This window comes from Notothenia rossii, assembly GCF_949606895.1.
Source record: "Notothenia rossii genome assembly, chromosome: 7".
NCBI classification, from domain to species: domain Eukaryota; kingdom Metazoa; phylum Chordata; class Actinopteri; order Perciformes; family Nototheniidae; genus Notothenia; species Notothenia rossii.
The window spans coordinates 1,202,710-1,220,930 of NC_136905.1; the positions used below are offsets into that span (position 1 = coordinate 1,202,710).

Here is an 18,221-nt window from a genome sequence, read left to right on the forward strand (position 1 = left end):
AAAGGAGACGGCTGGAGCAGTACAGCCACCACAGCGTTACCTAATGCAACTCCACACTATGTCTTACGGTGCCGTGTACCGGAGGGGAGAGAGAGAGAGAGCAGCGAAGGGGGGAGAGAGAAGTAATACGGTTTTCTGATAAAGCTGTGGAGAATATGTGCTGCAGGGAGGTGGATGCACAACGCACCCAGGAACGAACGCTACCTCCGGTCCTTTTTACTGTGGACTCGATGTCCTGACAGGCTGGTATTTGTGCAACCTGCACAAACACAATACTGCACCATGATTAAAAATGGTGAAATACAATGTAAAACTACCGAAAAATACCAGCTCACTTAAACACAACCGCTCAACTCAATGCAACTACTAACTATACCCGCGGTCAGAGAGCGGAGATGTTTCCCCTGTGTGATGTAATATGACGCGTTTGACGTATGACCTTAAAAAAAAGCAGTTGTTAAGAGCAGAGCTCAAAATTGCTCCTTTCCCTCTGAATTCCTTATCTCTCGTAAAACATATCAAATCCTACATTCACTTTTTTAATTGTAATTTTCAAGCAAGTTTAAGCATAAATGTAGGAAAAAAAACAACCTGCAAGATGCTCTTTAAAGGGCAAGGCTATGGTAACAATATTGGATCACTACACAGAAGATGCATGATGAGAAAAAGACTGAGAACAGGTAATAGACTCTGATTTCGCACCACCATCAGGCCTTTTCACTTCCATTTCCGTTTTGTTGTCCGTTTACACTTTAATACCCGCTTATTTTGTCGTTGGTATGTATATTTTAATTAAAAAACCTGCAGCTTATGTTCTTTTTTTCGTTATAGCATTTTATAAATGATAATATTGGTGTTAATGTTCACTTTATTTAAATTTAAGAGGTCATGTATGTTTAAGTTATATTTATTTTTGATTTATGAATATTCCATTCAATATTAAAAAGGCATGTACACCATAAAAGATGACTATTGAGATCTATTGTCAGGAATGTTAGTGTTATATCAAATAGTGAATTCTACTGCAGCAGAATGTTGCACGTCTGCACAGTGTTATATGTTCACCGCTCAGTGTCAGTAAATATTGTGTGGTTAGTATTGGACTACAAGATTGATGCAACAAGCCTGTACAGGTAGAGTTATTTAAAGCATAAATGAGTCAGTTGGGTTCTGGAGGTGTGGTTACAGCATTGTGCTTGGTTGGCGTGGCCCAATGTGATATCTTTTCATGGGGCCCAAAATCCCTGGCGGCGCCACTGGGAATAGAAGGTGAGGGGGTAAGAGCTAAACAACACAATGGTATAATTCCACAAGTGGCGATATGATGATATGGTGATACACTCTCTTGTACAGTAGGTGGCGGTATGCACCTTAAAGCTGTTTGCAGTCCGCCAAAAACCAAGAGAAGAAGAAGAAGAACCTGGATCCATGTGGCTTCTCGTAGCTACGGTTCTCTCTCTCTGTGTGTTCCTGAGAAAGTGTGTGTGAGCTCCAGCACTACTGATCCATCATCTGTGTGTCTGGATAAACCTCTGAATGGACTCTGTGCTCTTTTTTCTGGAGCGTTTACCTCGGACTATAGGAGCTAGCTTAGCGTGCTAGCTGGAAACACGTTAGCAACACTAGTCAGATTGAGAGTTTGACGGAGAGAGAAACGGTGTGTTTAACGGAGTCTGCAGGGAAAGGTGATCTAGGAAACATGAGTAAAGTCCAAATGCTGCTGTCGTTGAAGAAGCAGCGACTCACTGCTGCTGATGAAGAGATGTTTGCTCTGTTTGAACAAACAATAGCAGAGCTCGAGGAGGAGCTGTTTCTTTCCAAAGAGGAGAACAAGAGACTCCAGAAACTACTGGACGCTGTTTTACAGCCTCAGCTTCGGATCCACAGAGCAGGTCTGTTCCCTTTACCCTTAATTAACACTTTACACTCTTCAGTAGCACTTTATTATCACATTAATAACACTTTAGACCCTTTATCAGCACTTGCTGCAGGTAGTACATCCTGAAGTAAAAGTACAAACACCACACTGAAAATACTCCATCACAAGTTAAAGTACTGCATTCATATCTTATTTAAGTAAAAGTATGTAAGTATTATTAGACACATGTAATTTATTATAATAATTAAAATGTATTACGGAAGAGCAAACCTACCAAAATAAATATATTTATAAAAATACATACATTGAATAATATGCCATTTAATGTACTGATTTAAATATGACCCATGCATGTGGGCACTAGTTGGTTAAATGTGACATACATTGATACTTTAGTTTTAATGTGCTTCTTTCACCATTTCTTTTTAAATGTGTAAAAGCAAATAAAAACAAATACTTTGGATTAATTCAAATTGCGGGAGAATAATTCATAAAGAAATGAATGAATAAATATTAGGGATGCTCCGATCCTCCTATCGGCCGATACTCACTCTCTACCAATCGATCGCAAAACAAGCTCGCCAAAATGGCTTCATCAGTCTGGAAGTATTTTAAGGTGTCCGAAAAGGACAATAAAATAGCGGTAGCCTATGCAACGTGTGTGAAGCAGAAATCCTGCAGCTCCACCCGCTGTGACGGACCGGTAAGCGGAGCGAAACACACACTAACGGCCCGTCCATACAGCGGCGTGCGTTGACGCTTGCCGGCGGGCGTGTCTGACACTCGACCACCAGCCAATCACATGAATCTCCCGCCCCTGACACACAAGCAGCGGTTTGATTGGCTAGAGCTTGTACTGGCATATGATTCGATTGGCTGACGCTTCTGCTGTGGCGTCAAAAGTTGAGAAATGTTCAACTTTTGAAGCTTCGGTGGAAGCTTCAGCCAATCAAATCCCATTTATGCAAATCTGCTAGTACAAATATTAGCCAATCCATCCGCGTGTATGCTGGGAGGGACACACTACAGGTCATTTCCTCATATTCCAAAAAATGGAGGAGAAATTAGTCATAGCGGTAGGGAATCACCCGATCTTGTACGATCAGTCCCTGTTCACCTACCGGGATACAAACCGGAGGAGCAATACATGGAGGGAGGTAGGGCTGTCCCGAATACCATTTTTCGGGCTCCGCATATTCGGTAGTAATCAGCAGCGAATATTTGGTGCGGAGAGATTTTTCTTTTCTTTTTGTATACATTTTCTCAAAAAAAGATTTTTTTCAAATACATTTTTTTTTTTCAAAAAGGTTTCATAACACGCTCCGAACCCGAGACACCTGACAACACGCTGTTAAGCAAAAACGCAGAAAGAGCATACTATTATGATTTATATTTATTTATTGTCTCAGTACTTGCAAACATTAAAACTAAATGTGTCCTCTGTAGGGTAACTGTAGGGTCTGCTGTATTGTTGATGGCTGGGATGCGTGGGGATGCACCTATGGACACAAGTTATTATTAGGCTGAGCTACTCAACTTTATGCCAATAATTGCCTTAGCCCCAGATGTTCCCACATTACTCCTATTATTTTCACTATTCGGATAAAATTAAAAAGCTAATATAAAAAAACAATTTGGTTGCTTGCAACTATTTTCCAAGCAAAGTAAGTGCACGTTTTTATCATGTGTAACGTTACTGTTTAAACGGCGGATAAAGCAGCTTCACCATGGCAACTTGACAACAGCTAAGCTAAGCTAGGCTACTACTTACAGCATCCAGGTAACTTTTCAGAGTTGTTGTGCCACCGTGGTAGGCCAGTTTCTTATCGCATATTTGGCACATATTCTTCTTACCGTCTTCCAATTTAAAATGGTCCCACACAGCTGAAGTCTTCTGCATTTTGTGGGTCAAACGAGGGGAAGGGAGGTGAAGCGTGCCGTTTGCGTTTGTGTCTGTGAGTGAACGCGATGTCAGGAGCACAGGCTGAGATTGTATATATTTCCGAATTTTAACAGTGCAATTCAAAAGTATAAATATAGTATAAGAATATGGCAATTTGCCTTTTATTAATAGCATACATTTAGAAAAAAAAAAAAAAAAACGAATATCCGAATAATGAAATTGAAACCCGAATAGTTGGCCAACGAACGAATAGTCGAATATTCGGGTACAGCCCTAGAGGGAGGTGGCAGAGACAGTGGGTGAAACTGGTAGGTTTTCGCCTGTTTGTGGAGTTTATATCCAGTTTACTTTGTAAACTGTATGCCGGGGCAGGAGATTCATGTGATTGGTTGTTGGTCGCGCTGCTCGCGAGAACTCCCCAAACTTCAGACACGCCCACCACTAAGCTTAAACGCACGCCGCTGTGTGGACGGGCCGTAAGAGTTAGACCTAACACACTTAGCTATTTTATCTACCTCTGGAACAAGCTAAACTAGTTATAAATATGTTTATTCTTCACTGTCGGGTCACTCATTACTGGATCAGTGAGCTGCATGAGATACTGACACACTCAAAAAACTGACTTTTTGGTGTAGTAAAATATATTTAATTAACCGTCGTACTTTTTACATGGTAATATCAAGATTCACAAAGAACTAAACATTTTTTAAGTAACATTTTAAATCTATACACCTTTTGTTCATGTAATACATTTACAGCCAATCAATCAATCAATCAATGTTTATTTATATAGCCCAATATCACAAATGTTACATTTGTCTCAGTGGACTTCACAGTTTGTACAGAATATCAGTATGACAATACGACACCCTCTGTCCTTAGACCCTCACATCGTACAAGGAAAAACTTCCAGAGAAAACCCACAGTTTAAAGGGAAAAATGGGAGAAACCTCAGGGAGAGCAACAGAGGAGGGATCCCTCTCCCAGGACGGACAGACGTGCAATAGATGCCGTGTGTAAATTGAAAAGATAATACATTTGCAACATAGGTAGTCCAAATGTTTTGAAATGCATGTGTGTATAATAAGAAGATGAATCCACGAGGATATCCATCCAGGACTTATGATCCAGGACCGCAGCCACGACTCAAGATCCAGGACTCGCAATCCATGACACAGGACCGCAGGATCATCCATGACTCCGGATCCCGGCGTATATAGACACCGGTGTGGGAGGAGTATGTTTTATTATATATTTACTCATACTATTTAAATTATTTATAGTCACTGCTCATAAACCTTAAAATGCTAAGTAGATGTTCATCTAAAACCATAGTAGCTTTTTGAATCCGCGCATGTGTCTTGACAAGACAAGATACCCGCGATTTTGGACGACGGTTCAGTTGGGTTTGCACTTTGAAGGCTGTCGGAGGAGCTACAGGGCTGGAAAAACAAGTGTTGGTAAGTTATTGTCTCTCTGTTAAAGACTTATGATAATATGTGTCTTTGTGCATAATAGCCTGATTCGTGTTTGCTTGAACCATGTTAACGTTTCTGTGCATTAGCTCACAAAGTTGAGAGATTATGTTTTAGATATGTTACGTGCTGTTAGCTAGCTAACATTAACTGTAATTTACCAGATAATTAAAAAAAACACTCACATGAACCTAAAGAAGGTTCCACGTTTTATTTCACGTCTATAAAACTAAGGGCATAACAGTTGGAATAGCATTGTCAAAAGCAGAGGAGAGGAAAAGTAATGTTAGCTGAGTTAGCGTTAGCCACAGTTTTCCAAAATTAGCTTTGTCATCCTATTTTTTTAAACATTCAAAAAAATATGTACAGAAACCGAAGAGGTTACAGTGCTTGCATTATTTCAAAGACGTCAATCTATTGTGTTGTATAGATATATTAGCTACTGAAATTAGCATGCTAACTGTCTAGCCCTTGCATGTCCTGATTTGTAGTACCACTTCTTACTCGAGAGGCGATAGAGAGTCACTGTAGCGTCAGTCTGCCCCAACATGAGAGGACAAAGAAGTCGAGTTGGCCAGAAGGCTTGTCCTGCGCGTTTTGAAAGTAGTTTAATGTATTAACGTTAGTGGCAGACACAAAAAAAACTATACACGGACCAAGCAATCCCAAATGAAGCTAATTCACAGTAAACACACACACGGCTTAAAATGTCTTATTATATTGTTTTTTTTTTACAGTAAGTGAAAGTATTTTTTCTGCCGTTGGAGACCTGTGAGTCAGTCACTAATTATAATCCAGTGATATAATACATATTATTGTCGAAGGAGCCATTCTGCATAATGACTACTTTCTTTTTTTTTTAAACAATATGTTTATTCATTTTTCATTCTTTTAAACAAGACACACCATCCCTTACAAAACGTACGACAACAACACATTAAAATAAAACAAATTATGTGAAAGACAAAGAAAATACATTACAAAAATTAAATTGAAATATAAAATATATTATAAAAAGACATTAATTAAATTAAAATTAAATTGAGCAGTAACAACATTATCCTAAAAAGTGTACATAGTCACAGCAGTTTAAGAAGTACTTTACTTTTCCATTCAACCAGATCGCTCTCATGGATTCCCATTGTTATTTCTTAGCATGTTTGACACGTTAACATCGCCTAACAGTTGAGTAAACGGCCCCCAAACCCTATCATAGGTTTCATTTTTCCTTTTCAGAATATACGTTATCTTTTCCATACAACAACAATTACTAATTTCCCTCAGCCATTGGCCCACGTGTGGCCTCTGAGTGTTCTTCCATGACAAGGCAATCGAGCGTTTTGCTTGGAGTAAACACATGTTTATGAGATTATTTTTATTCTTTGTTATGACTGGGGTGGAGGGGTAAAGTCCCAAAATAAACAATTTAGGATCAAGTGGTATTTTAACATCTAGCATTTTGTGAATTATTTGTGAGATCTCGCACCAGAAAGTTGCTTTCTCTTTGCACTCCCACATGCAGTGAAAAAGTGTCCCTTTAGACTGTTCACACTTAGTACATATATCTGGAATGTTATTATTAAACTGATGTAATCTCACAGGTGTTATGTACGTGCTCATCAACCAGTTGTGTTGTAGCAATCTTAATCTGGTATTCACAGTTTGTCTATGTGCCTCAGTACATATCACACCCCAGTCATCCAAGGAAATATCCTCCTGTATATCTCCCTTCCAGGCGTTAAGCCTTCATTTTGTATCAGACTTATTGGCCCAGTTCCTCATGTTGTGCTTGTGATTACTTTGTCACTTCAGATAAAGGCGGAATTCGTGCGAATAACTACAATTTCGCTGGAGCAGAGCTTCATGTACAAACTCGACCACGACACACCAAAACGTATTGCCCTGATGAAGGCCAAGGGAGGAGTCCTCGGGACCAAGCTGAGGCCGTTCCTGGATAAACTGAGTCAGGTATGCTTGTTCAAAATTGTGCATGATCACATTTTTTTCAAGGAAGACAGACCTCACTCACACACACATCGCCCAATGCTTACACATATACAGCACACATCCTGACACTCGGTGGTTTAAATGCACCGGCATGGTCCATCTTTCCATGGCGCTTACTCAGTTTGCTCAAATCACTCCTCCTCGCACATGTATGCTCTTGTTTTCTTCCTTGAAAGTCTATTGTGTATGAATATTAGTTCAGTATTGATGACACAATATTAATCTCTTTACAGAAGCAAAGCATGGACATGAGGCGTGACTCTGTCATCCGCAGCCTCATACTCTACCTTGGCGAAAAACAACAGGATCTTTTTGAAGATTGCCTGGTAAAGCATGATTTTTTTTTTTTAAATGACACTGTTGTAACATTTTAATGTTAAAACAGGAGGTCTTTAGAGGGAGATGGCAGCTCAACAGTTTATGTCATATAAAAGTGGTTTACATCATCTGGAAGCTGGGTAAACATTTTCTAGTCACAAATCTATTCTAAACATAGTTTATTATTTAAATTAATTAAATTGTAATGTTTTCAGTGCATTACGGCTCAGAACATTGGTCCAAGTATTTGAGAGATGCTATCCTGCTCTATTATGTCCCTTAACTTGTTGCAGCAATTTTTGTGTTGATACCATTTAATACACAGACTTGCTGCTAAATGTAAGCATATTAACCACTCGAGAATTGCCAAATATGGTCAAAAATTCCTTCAAAGTATCACATTAGGACATCAAGACATAGAATAATCTATGCTGTGATTTGGAATAGAAAAATCTGAATTCTTTTAAAATGTCTGCAAGAATTGCATTTTTCCGCGATTGGATGGTGAGCACTTCTGTTCTGGAAACTGCTCAGAAACCCCCTTTTTTGTAAATAAACCTAGGAACGCCATACATCCTCTGAAAGCCCTCCGTCTTTAGTTTATGGCTGTGACTATCCTATAAGCCACCACAGCTCTTTTTATACTGTGAAGTCAATCTTCAAAAAATGGTTTCACTCCAATGGAATGGCTCCTATGGGGCTTAACATCATCACACATGAATATAATTGGGCTCATTGGATCCACATATCCAATTCATGCAATTCCAAGACCCCAGCATGCAAACATATTCAAATACAATGTTTTAAGAAAGGCGAAAACAACACATTTATACTGCATGCACAGAACTGCATGTTTTTCGTCCCAAAATGCATGTGATCAGCATGAAGTGTCCATGTGTGTAAAGAGGAGCCTCGTGGGTATCCAGAGAACACATTTTCATTCAGATATCTTGAGCTTAAAGGTCAGAGGATGACCCCTTTGAATATTGTCATGTCATTTTCCCCTCGCCAAAATGTTGCCTATCTTTGCAACGTTATTTAGCCTCTTTGCTGACCAGCATGACATGGTTGGACAAGGCACCAATGGATTCCTCAGATCCTAGTTTCATATGATATCATCTAGCTTCAGAACTGAGCCCTCTAGAGCAGTGTTTCTCAAACTTTTTCATACCAAGGACAACTTAACCAATAAAAAAACACTCGCGGACCACCTATCTCCACAAATATAAAAAAACACATCGTTTTTCTAGAGCAGATTACCAATTGCCTGATAATGGTACAAACAAGTGGCAACATGTGTGATGAAGGTGTTGCACTGGGCTATTTCATGCAATCAAAAGTGAAACTTAACCTCGTTCCATTGCGGAGAGATTCCCGCGAGAGTGCGGAAAACTTTAATTAATTAATTTCAAATGTGAAATGTTACCAATATACTCACGGACCACTAGGGGGCGCTCACGGACCACCAGTGGTCCGCGGACCAAACTATGAGAAGCACTGCTCTAGAGCTTCTGAAAGACAGTACAATTGGCCGGCCCGGATTAGGGCCCTAGGGTCTCAGAGTTAAGGATGGTCTTTAGCACATGTGTTGATTCTGCCCTGATAATGAAGTGACTTTGAATGAATCAAGCATTCTATGTTTCTCACTTCATTTGTCTTGTAAATTGTATCCAGGAGGACAGCCGCAGTGATGCAACTGAACACGTCCTGAAGATCCTGGTTGTCCATGGTGCCAATGGAGAGGATCCAGTGGATGCAGCCCTCCTGCTTGAAGGCAGAGAGATGATGCCAGGATGCGGCAGTACTGCCGAGGCATGCACGCTGCTTATGGGGCTGATTTATGCCTTAAACCTGGCATACCCCCCAACACTGCGCTACTTGAGGTGTTCCAGAAACCTTTTCTCGGACTGGATGGGATTAAGCTGACCCCAAAAGTACAAGCTTTGAAGGTGAACCTGCTGTCTTAAAGACATGGTAAAAAACTATCTTGGATCGTACATCCCAACTGACTTCTTAATATGTAACGTCCACTGTCCATGTTGCAATTGCTCAGTTTCAGGTAGCCGTATCAATCTCTGTCTCCCCCCTCTGCCATTTCTTTCTTTCTCCGTATAAACATTTCTCCCTCTTTCTCTCTCTCACACGGATTACAGTTGTTGCCGTCTATTCATATTCTGTTATGTTTTTTCCCCCTCCTTAAGTAAAGAAACGTTTGTATTGAATGTTTAAAAAGCACCACTCCAAATCTATGATGGAGGAGATTTTAAGTTAATGTAATTATAATGTTAATGTTGCATGCAGTTATTATAATGTTTATGTTGTCGGTTAATAGTGATTGAATTGTTGACAAAATAAAGTTTAATTGTATTTTATTTTAGTTGTGTGATTTCTGCTCAATGTATATTAAATGCATAGATTATTACATTTATTAGGTAACATTTTTCAAAAGTAAATGAGTCACAATTACATAATTAAAGTGAGTAATGTAACTTCAAACAAATGAGTAATTCAACATTTTAAACAGAAAAAATATGATATAATCTACTTATTTACTTCATAACAGTAACTATTACAGATATATAATATTTACTTAATAATTTGATAACAGTGATGTTTCTGTCCATGAAGAAAATAATTAGACTTTACTTAATTAGTTCAAATAAATATAACGTGTAACTTAAACATTATTAAGTAAGAGTTACTTGATACTTTCACAAATGTTACGTCTGGTGATAAGTACATCTTACTTGATACTGGAAAGTAAGTTCTACTTGATGTTACAGCAGTAAAATATACTTTAAAAAAGTAAATCAAGTAAATCCTACAAGTCGTTTCTTTCAGCACAGGCTGTCAGGAGAGGGAGAGAGAGAGAGGGGGAGAGAGAGAGCACTTCCGCTCATCTCTCCCCTGTTATTATCCACAGTTAATGTAAACTTGAATAATGTACTTCATTTGAATGTAATAATTATGTTGGTTCTTGTTTGTGGAAGCGCCAGTGAATGAGCCCCATTAACTGAGTTTTAAACATCACTTTAAATGGAAGATCCCCATAGGCCCCGCCCACTTGATCAGATCGGTATATCGGCCGATACTGATTCCGGCGATTGGCGATCGGCCCCAAAATTGGCGACCAGAGCACCCCTAATAAATATGTTCAATAATAAATTAAACACATCTCAAATGTTACTTGATAAAGAATAGGGGTACTAGTACAAAGGTCATTAAGTAATTAAAACATTAATATCAATTAATGTAAAATCTCATCAATCAATTATTGCCAACATGTATTTATAATATATTCTATGTATGTATGTGTATATATATATATACACAGAATATATATATTTTGTGAGAGATATACACTAGTATTAGACGCAGTCAAAAGTTTGGACACATCTTCTCTTTCAACGTTTTTTATTTATTTAAATTGTTTCTACTTTCTAGATTTATACTGAAGACATCAAAACTATAAAATAACACATTAAAGGTGGGGTAGGTAATTTTGGAGAAACCAGCTCGAGTGCGCTAGAATTTGAAAATACACAACCGGAAAAATCTGCCACTTCCTTACAGAGCCCCTCCTCTAACACACGAACGCGCACATGACCAATGAGGCCACAAGATCAGTTTGTGCACAGATGGAAGGCTGACAGGCAGGTAGGCCATCCAGTTATTTTAGCCGGCTCAGATGATTGGTCGTGCTTTTTACAGTACCACGGCTTCCACAGATGAAATATGTGTTTATGGATTTTTTGTCAAAGCACTTCAGATATTCATTGCTATCGGGATGTTAAGAGCATTCCATGGAATATAACAAAAAGTGTATCTCGAGCCGGTTTCTCGAACTTACCTACCCCACCTTTAACTAGAATTATCTAGTTAACAAAAAAGTGCTAACAAATCCAGAATATGATTTATATTTTGCTGGCTACTGCAGAATGCTGTGGTAGCCATGCTGGTTAAGGGTGCCTTGAACTCTGAATAAATCACCAACAGTGACACCAGTGAAGTAAAAGTAACTCTTGCTCTTCCTTTCCCGGGGGGTCCTCATGAGAGCCAGTCTCATCATAGCGTTCCATGGTTGTTGCGACTGCACTTGAGGATACATTCAAAGATCTTGACATTTTCAGGATCGACTGGCCTTCATTTCTTAAATTCCAGGTGACGACCTCATGAAGCTGACTGAGAGAAGCCAAGAGTGTGCAAAGCTGTCATCAAGGCATAAGGGGCTACTTTGAAGAATCTAAAATAAAAATAATTTTCTTGATTTTTTTTAACACTTTTTTGTTAACTAGATAATTCCATATGTGTTCTTTCATAGTTTTGATGTCTTCAGTGTTAATCTACAAAGTAGAAACAAATTAAAATAAACAAAAAACATTGAATGAGAAATTGTCCAGACTTTTGACAGGTACTGTATATAAAAAAACACAAATTTGAACATTTAGCAGGTTCCCTCATCCATAATCATTTATACAAGCGCAACTTTGAACATGTACAGCAGTCAAATGCAACATACAAAATAATCAAGAAACAACATAAATTAAACACTGACAGGGAACATTTTACTGCACCATCATTACTGTTGCATAGGAAGGTGCCGTCAAATGTTCTGTTAATACTTGCATACTTTTACTTAGATAAGGTTTGAATACAGGATTTTAATTTGTAACAGAGTATTTTCATTCTATACTGTAGGCGTAGTGTATCTGTGAACGATCCCAAATACAATTCATTGTTTACATTGTGGCTAGTGCTACGCCAGAAGAAAAAAACCTTTTTACATTTTTAACTGGAAGTGGAAAGGGGCTGGGCTACATGAGGTGACTTGAGCCAACACAAATACACAATAGGTGGGACTAAGAAAGATAATGTGAAAATATAAAAACAAAGGCATTAATTAGGGCTGCAAAATGTCCCCCATTGTAATGGTGATGAGATTTTTAAATGCTAACCCTTAACAGTTTGTTCTGACTGTGTGTTTCCTGTTTCATGCAGACGTCCAGCAGCTGGTGGTGGTTAAAGAAGAGCCTCTCCCTGACCAGCAGGAGTGGAGCACCAGTCTGGACCAGGAGGACCCAGAGCCCCCCCCACACATTAAGCAGGAACAGGAGGGAGAGCAGCTTCAGGAGCTGGAGGAGGCTGATATCACCAAGTCCACTTTCACTCCTGAACCTGTGAAGAGTGAAGATGATGAAGAGAAACCTCAGTCCTCTCAGCCTCATCAAAGACAAACTGAACACATGGAAACAGAAGCTGATGGAGATGACTGTAGAGGACCAGAACCAACCAGGAACTCAGATCCAGAGAGGAGTTTACAACCAAAGACTGAGGACCACACTGGAGACTCTTCTGAACCTGACACTGAAGACTCTTCTGAACCTGACACTGAAGACAGTGCTGATTGGAAAGAGACCAGAGAACCTGCATCAGGCTCAAACTCACTGAAAAATAGACATGAATCTGTCAGTGATCCACAACGTAGTGCTGAAAAGAAACCATTCAGCTGCTCAGTCTGTGAGAAAGCTTTTTCACTGAGTCGAGGTTTAAAGAAACACATGAGAGTCCACACAGGAGAGAAACCACACAGCTGCTCAGTCTGTAAGAAAGCTTTTTCACATAGTGGACATTTAAAGACACACATGAGAGTCCACACAGGAGAGAAACCATTCACCTGTACAGTCTGTAAGAAAGCTTTTTCACATAGTGGACCTTTAAAGGAACACATGAGAGTCCACACAGGAGAGAAACCATTCACCTGCTCAGTCTGTAAGAAAGCTTTTTCACAGAGTGGACATTTAAAGACACATATGAGAGTCCACACAGGAGAGAAACCACACAGCTGCTCAGTCTGTAAGAAAGCTTTTTCACATAGTGGACATTTAAAGACACACATGAGAGTCCACACAGGAGAGAAACCATTCACCTGTACAGTCTGTAAGAAAGCTTTTTCACGGAGTGGACGTTTAAAGGAACACATGAGAATCCACACAGGAGAGAAACCATTCAGCTGCTCAGTCTGTAAGAAAGCTTTTTCACAGAGTGGAAGTTTAAAGATACACATGAGAATCCACACAGGAGAGCAACAATAGATCTGCAAAGTTTGTGACAAAAGATTTAAATGGTGTAATTTTTTTTAAAAGACCAAGTGTGTTGGTAAGGGAATACATTTGTCTATTTTGTATCCTGATGCCGTTACATGTAATACGTTACTCCCTAAGCCTGATTTCACCCACCTGCAACCGATTCACTAATAATCACAAATGTTTATTTCTTCGACCCCTTGACACTATTTCTTGTTTAATAATCATTACATCTCCTCAGGACCAAGTTCCCGTGTCCTGCCTTTGACCTGCTGATCACCCACTGCTCATTTAAGGTGAACTCACCTTTACAAGGGACCAGCTAGTCTTAGTGTCTTAATGCTAAAGTTTTGTAAAGTGATGCTAGACCAACAACGTGCTCTTGGGTTGTGTGCTCTCTGCAGGACGGTGTCTGTACTCAAAGATTGTTTATCAAATCAGAGCTTCACTCTGTTTTTGTTGTCTTAACAACGCCAACAGAGCGATACGTCTTCTTTCCAGCAGATGGCATACATGTTACATCATGCAGTTCAACTGTCATCCAAATATTAGAGATTCAAAACAGCAATGTGTGAGATAAGGCTAGTAATTGACTATTTCAACAGAATGTGAAGAGGTTACAGTCTTGAGGCCATGTCCAATATGTTTATGTTTTGTTTGATTAAATCGACTGAAATGAGCATTCAATGACTCAATTGTTCTGAATTACTGTCATTACATCATGGGTTTGCATTGCAATATTAGAACGCATAAAACCCAACGGAAGAGCGTCTGAGAGGCCTTTTTGTTTTTGTTGTTTTACCTTACTAAATGGTCTAATGGTCATTGGAGCGAGGGGCGGGGGGAAACTCGCGGAAGTGATTTCAAAACAAAAGCCCTCGTTTGCTTGGAACGGTGATTCAATTATAATCAAGGTGAATTTAGCGATCACAACGAAAACGGCCAAGACACACATTGAGCCCAGAAAATGAATGTTATTAAGGGCTGTAAATATAATAAGCCTGTGTTTAAAATGGACAACATTGTTAGGAGATTTAAACTATACAGCGATTCTGCACTGCGGTCACTCAGCCGTCTCTCGAGTTTGTTTTTTCAAATCAGCTGCTCTTCATGTGACGGAGAGCACCAGAACGCAGCTCCCGCACTTCAGATAAGGAGCCGTACACATGCCGCAGTTTTTCATCATAAGAGGGCAACCAGAGTGACAGAGTGTGTTACTTTGCTGAAGGATAGTGGGACCAGCTATCCAGGCTAGACTCTAAAGACTTTCCAAGGTGTAAAAATGCTGCTGCTGGAGTACTGACTGGAAGTATTGCTGATATCATGTCTACCATCCTCTTAAAATACTCTGTCCAACAATATCAGTCTCAGGGAGAAATGTTTTCGCTTATTAAAAGAAAAACATGCATTCTTGTTCTCAGGAGGGGACATTGACAGAGGATTACTGGAAAAGTACACAGTAAGTACTTCATAATAATTGTGGGGGTGGTTTCACTAGTACTGAGTCCAACAGGATCAATCTCACGAAGAACTAATGGCAACAAAAAATAATTCCCTCATCAAACTTGATGTTGTTCTCAGCAGGGGACTTTGACAGAGTATTTCTCCAAAAATACACAGTAAAAGTACTTCAATGTATTGTAAGTAGTAGGCTAACTAATACAAAGTCAAACAGTATCAATTTCATTAAGAACTAATGATAACATTGTATTTTTATCACTCATCAAAGACAGCAGATAACATGCATTATGTACTATGGAGGGGACTCTTTTCTTTTAATCTCCTATTGCCCCTCTAGGGCATAAGATCCCAGGTCTGTTGCTGGTTCCCAGAGTACACAAAATAAGGTCAGGTGCTAGAGCTTTCGGCTACCAAGCCCCGTTCCTCTGGAATCAACTTCCAGTGACAATTAGGGAGGCAGACAGTGTCCACACATTTGAGAGTAGGTTAAAGACTTTCCTTTTTAGTACAGCGTACAGTTAGGACTGGTTTTAAACCCCCTTTTGTACATCCTCATGGACCCTTCGTTTTATGGAATTGTATTTATTGTATTCTAACTGTATTTGTGTCATTGTGTGATGTTTCTTTTTAGATTGGTATTTTCACATTGATCTTATAAGATACGTTTGTTGTTTTTACATTGTTTTATATTGCCAATTGTGTTTGTTGACTTGTGAAGCCCTCTGAGACAAATAGGATTTGTGATTTTAGGCTATATAAATAAACTTGAAGTGAATTGAATTGAATGTTATAATTGTGGCCAAATGGGCCATTGGTCCAGAGATTGTCCACAACTACTAATGCAATACCATAGACCAGGGGTCGGCAACCCCTGACACGCGTGCCAGCATTGGCACGCGGCACCGTAACCAGTGGCACACTAGGAATAAGTGGAATAAGTGGAATAAGTGTGCAAAATATTGAAATTGTATTTTCGGATCCTGAACGAGACCCCCGCCAGAGCGCGTCTCCCCGTTACCTGCAGAAGGAAGCCATGCACGCAACGCAGCCCCGCTCTCTTTAACTCCAGGCGACTTTCTGCCGCTTTCCTCCGTGGTGCAGTGCTGATCGTTTCACCACGGAGGAAAGCACTTCACTAATTGCAGTACCCATAAGGAGCTGTACAAATGACGCAGTTTTTGCGTGGCTGTGTATTTAGTTGAAAGCCCAGTGGGGATCTGCTCATCTCTCATCGAAATAATATGCTACAAAGGGGCGGACTGGCCATCTGTGTGTTGAACTTTCCTGTCGGCTCCCAGACCGTAGTCGAGGAGGGCAGAAGCAACAAGCTTCAGGTTCAATAACCCACTTTAGCTTCAATGACTGGAGAGAGGCGAGCTCTTCTTGGGAGGCCGTTGCATTTATTTAGCTGTTCTTCTGTTTCACAAAATACATCACAGACCTCTGTTTTTCTGCTTTCCCGTTTCACTTCCAGAAACATACACGTTCCCTCAATGTCGCTCTACCATCCACAAACACACATGCACAAGCCACACCCCTCTCTCTCTCTCTCTCTCTCTCTCTCTCTCTCTCTCTCTCTCTCTCTCTCTCTCTCTCTCTCTCTCTCTCTCTCTCTCTCTCTCTCTCTCTCTCTCTCTCTCTCTCTCTCTCTCTCTCTCTCTCTCTGTCTCTTAAAGGGACAGCGATCTCATCTCACTCTGCATGACCCTAATATCATAACGTGTGTTCTGGAGAATCACAGAACGGACGATCGTCCTTATTATTATGCCGTTTAAACCAATTATTTAAATGTGTTTGTTAAATTCGGCATCATAAGTTGCGCTGACAGGTCCACACACTGCTTCCCCGCAGCGAGGCTCCCCCGCCCTCCTGCTGATAGTTCATGAGCGTCAAGCTCTTCAACCCCCCCCCCCGTTGATAATTCTCGATCGTTGGCATGCTGATAACACATTTTTTTTTAAATGGCACTTCATATCAAAAAGGTTGCCGACCCCTGCCATAGACTGTATATATAAATGGACGTAGGGTCCGTGACGTCACCCATAGAGCCAAACAGCAGCAACCAGCACGTTGCAAAAGTCTCAATAGTAAACTGTGCCGCCGAAACATAATTTCAGCCAATCAGCGCCGTCAAATATTTTGGTCACGAGGGCGCTCACGTTGGCGCCCACGTTGCTTACGTGCGTAGACGTGAGTTGTTTCTTAGACTCGTGAGGAACTGGGGTAGTATCTATAGTAACGCAGTGTAGGCGGAGCCGTCACTTCATCTTCAATGAGCTACCCAGAAAAACAACACAGCCGTTAGCTCTTAGCACTCAGAGCTCACAGTTCTTCATATCTGTTCAGAAACTAGACAGAAGTTAAACAAACAAACCACATACTGTCTGTGTCATGGCGAATACAGTCGCTGGTTTATTTCTGTCTGTATAAGCCGTTGTTGTGAGTGTGGACGGTCGGAGCATTTAAAACGTTAGCTTAGCCAAATCTCCATTAGAAAACACACATTTTAAAAGGTTTTTCGCCTGCCGTCTGTCTGCAGACTTATCAAAGCCTTAATTCATGGTTTTTACTATCCGGTATCAGTATGTTGTTACTTCGGCATCATTTTGAAACGTGTATTACAATTAAATCACGGTCAAATATGTTCATCTTGTTGTAGTTGTAGCCCCCTTGACAGCGATTCTCTCTCTAGTTTAGCCTACTCAGCCCGACTCAGCCTGGTTGTTCCTGGCCCTAGAACCACGATTTTATGGGGCCATTACATCACCAGAAGTCCCAATTTAAGGGGTCATTTCTCCCCGAAAAAAATGTTTACTCACTAAATCAACAGCCCCACCAAAAATATTTTCCACCAGCCGCCACTGCCCTGTAGGATGGGCGCTGTAAGTGATGAAAATGGGGGATGTTGACTTATCTGGCGCCCGCAGCTCACAGCCAAAATGCGAGGGAGCGAGGGGAGAGCTATGGGGGAGAGAGGGAGGGTGCACCGGTACCGGCTCTGTTGTAATTAGAATCTGGTGCTAGCTGCTAACGGAAGAAGAAGATGTTTCTACAATGATGTGGAGGGAGAGTCCTCTCCAGTCAGACTGAGAGGC

The 18,221-nt window shown here is 40.3% G+C and overlaps 2 protein-coding genes across 2 annotated transcripts; both read left to right on the forward strand.

Moving 5' to 3' along the window:
* The first annotated feature begins 1,740 nt into the window (after positions 1 to 1,740).
* On the forward strand, positions 1,741 to 14,345 carry LOC307013555 (uncharacterized protein). Its single transcript, XM_079640962.1, has 2 exons — positions 1,741 to 1,892; positions 12,581 to 14,345. Exons 1-2 carry the CDS (start codon positions 1,763 to 1,765, stop codon positions 13,672 to 13,674), a joined length of 1,224 nt encoding a protein of 407 aa, XP_079497088.1. The 5' UTR covers positions 1,741 to 1,762; the 3' UTR covers positions 13,675 to 14,345.
* On the forward strand, positions 7,120 to 9,952 carry LOC307045995 (uncharacterized protein). The gene is made up of 3 exons (XM_079692082.1): positions 7,120 to 7,225; positions 7,498 to 7,590; positions 9,257 to 9,952. The coding sequence occupies exons 1-3, from the start codon at positions 7,121 to 7,123 to the stop codon at positions 9,506 to 9,508; spliced, it is 450 nt and encodes a 149-aa protein (XP_079548208.1). The 5' UTR covers position 7,120; the 3' UTR covers positions 9,509 to 9,952.
* Positions 14,346 to 18,221: the final 3,876 nt, after the last annotated feature.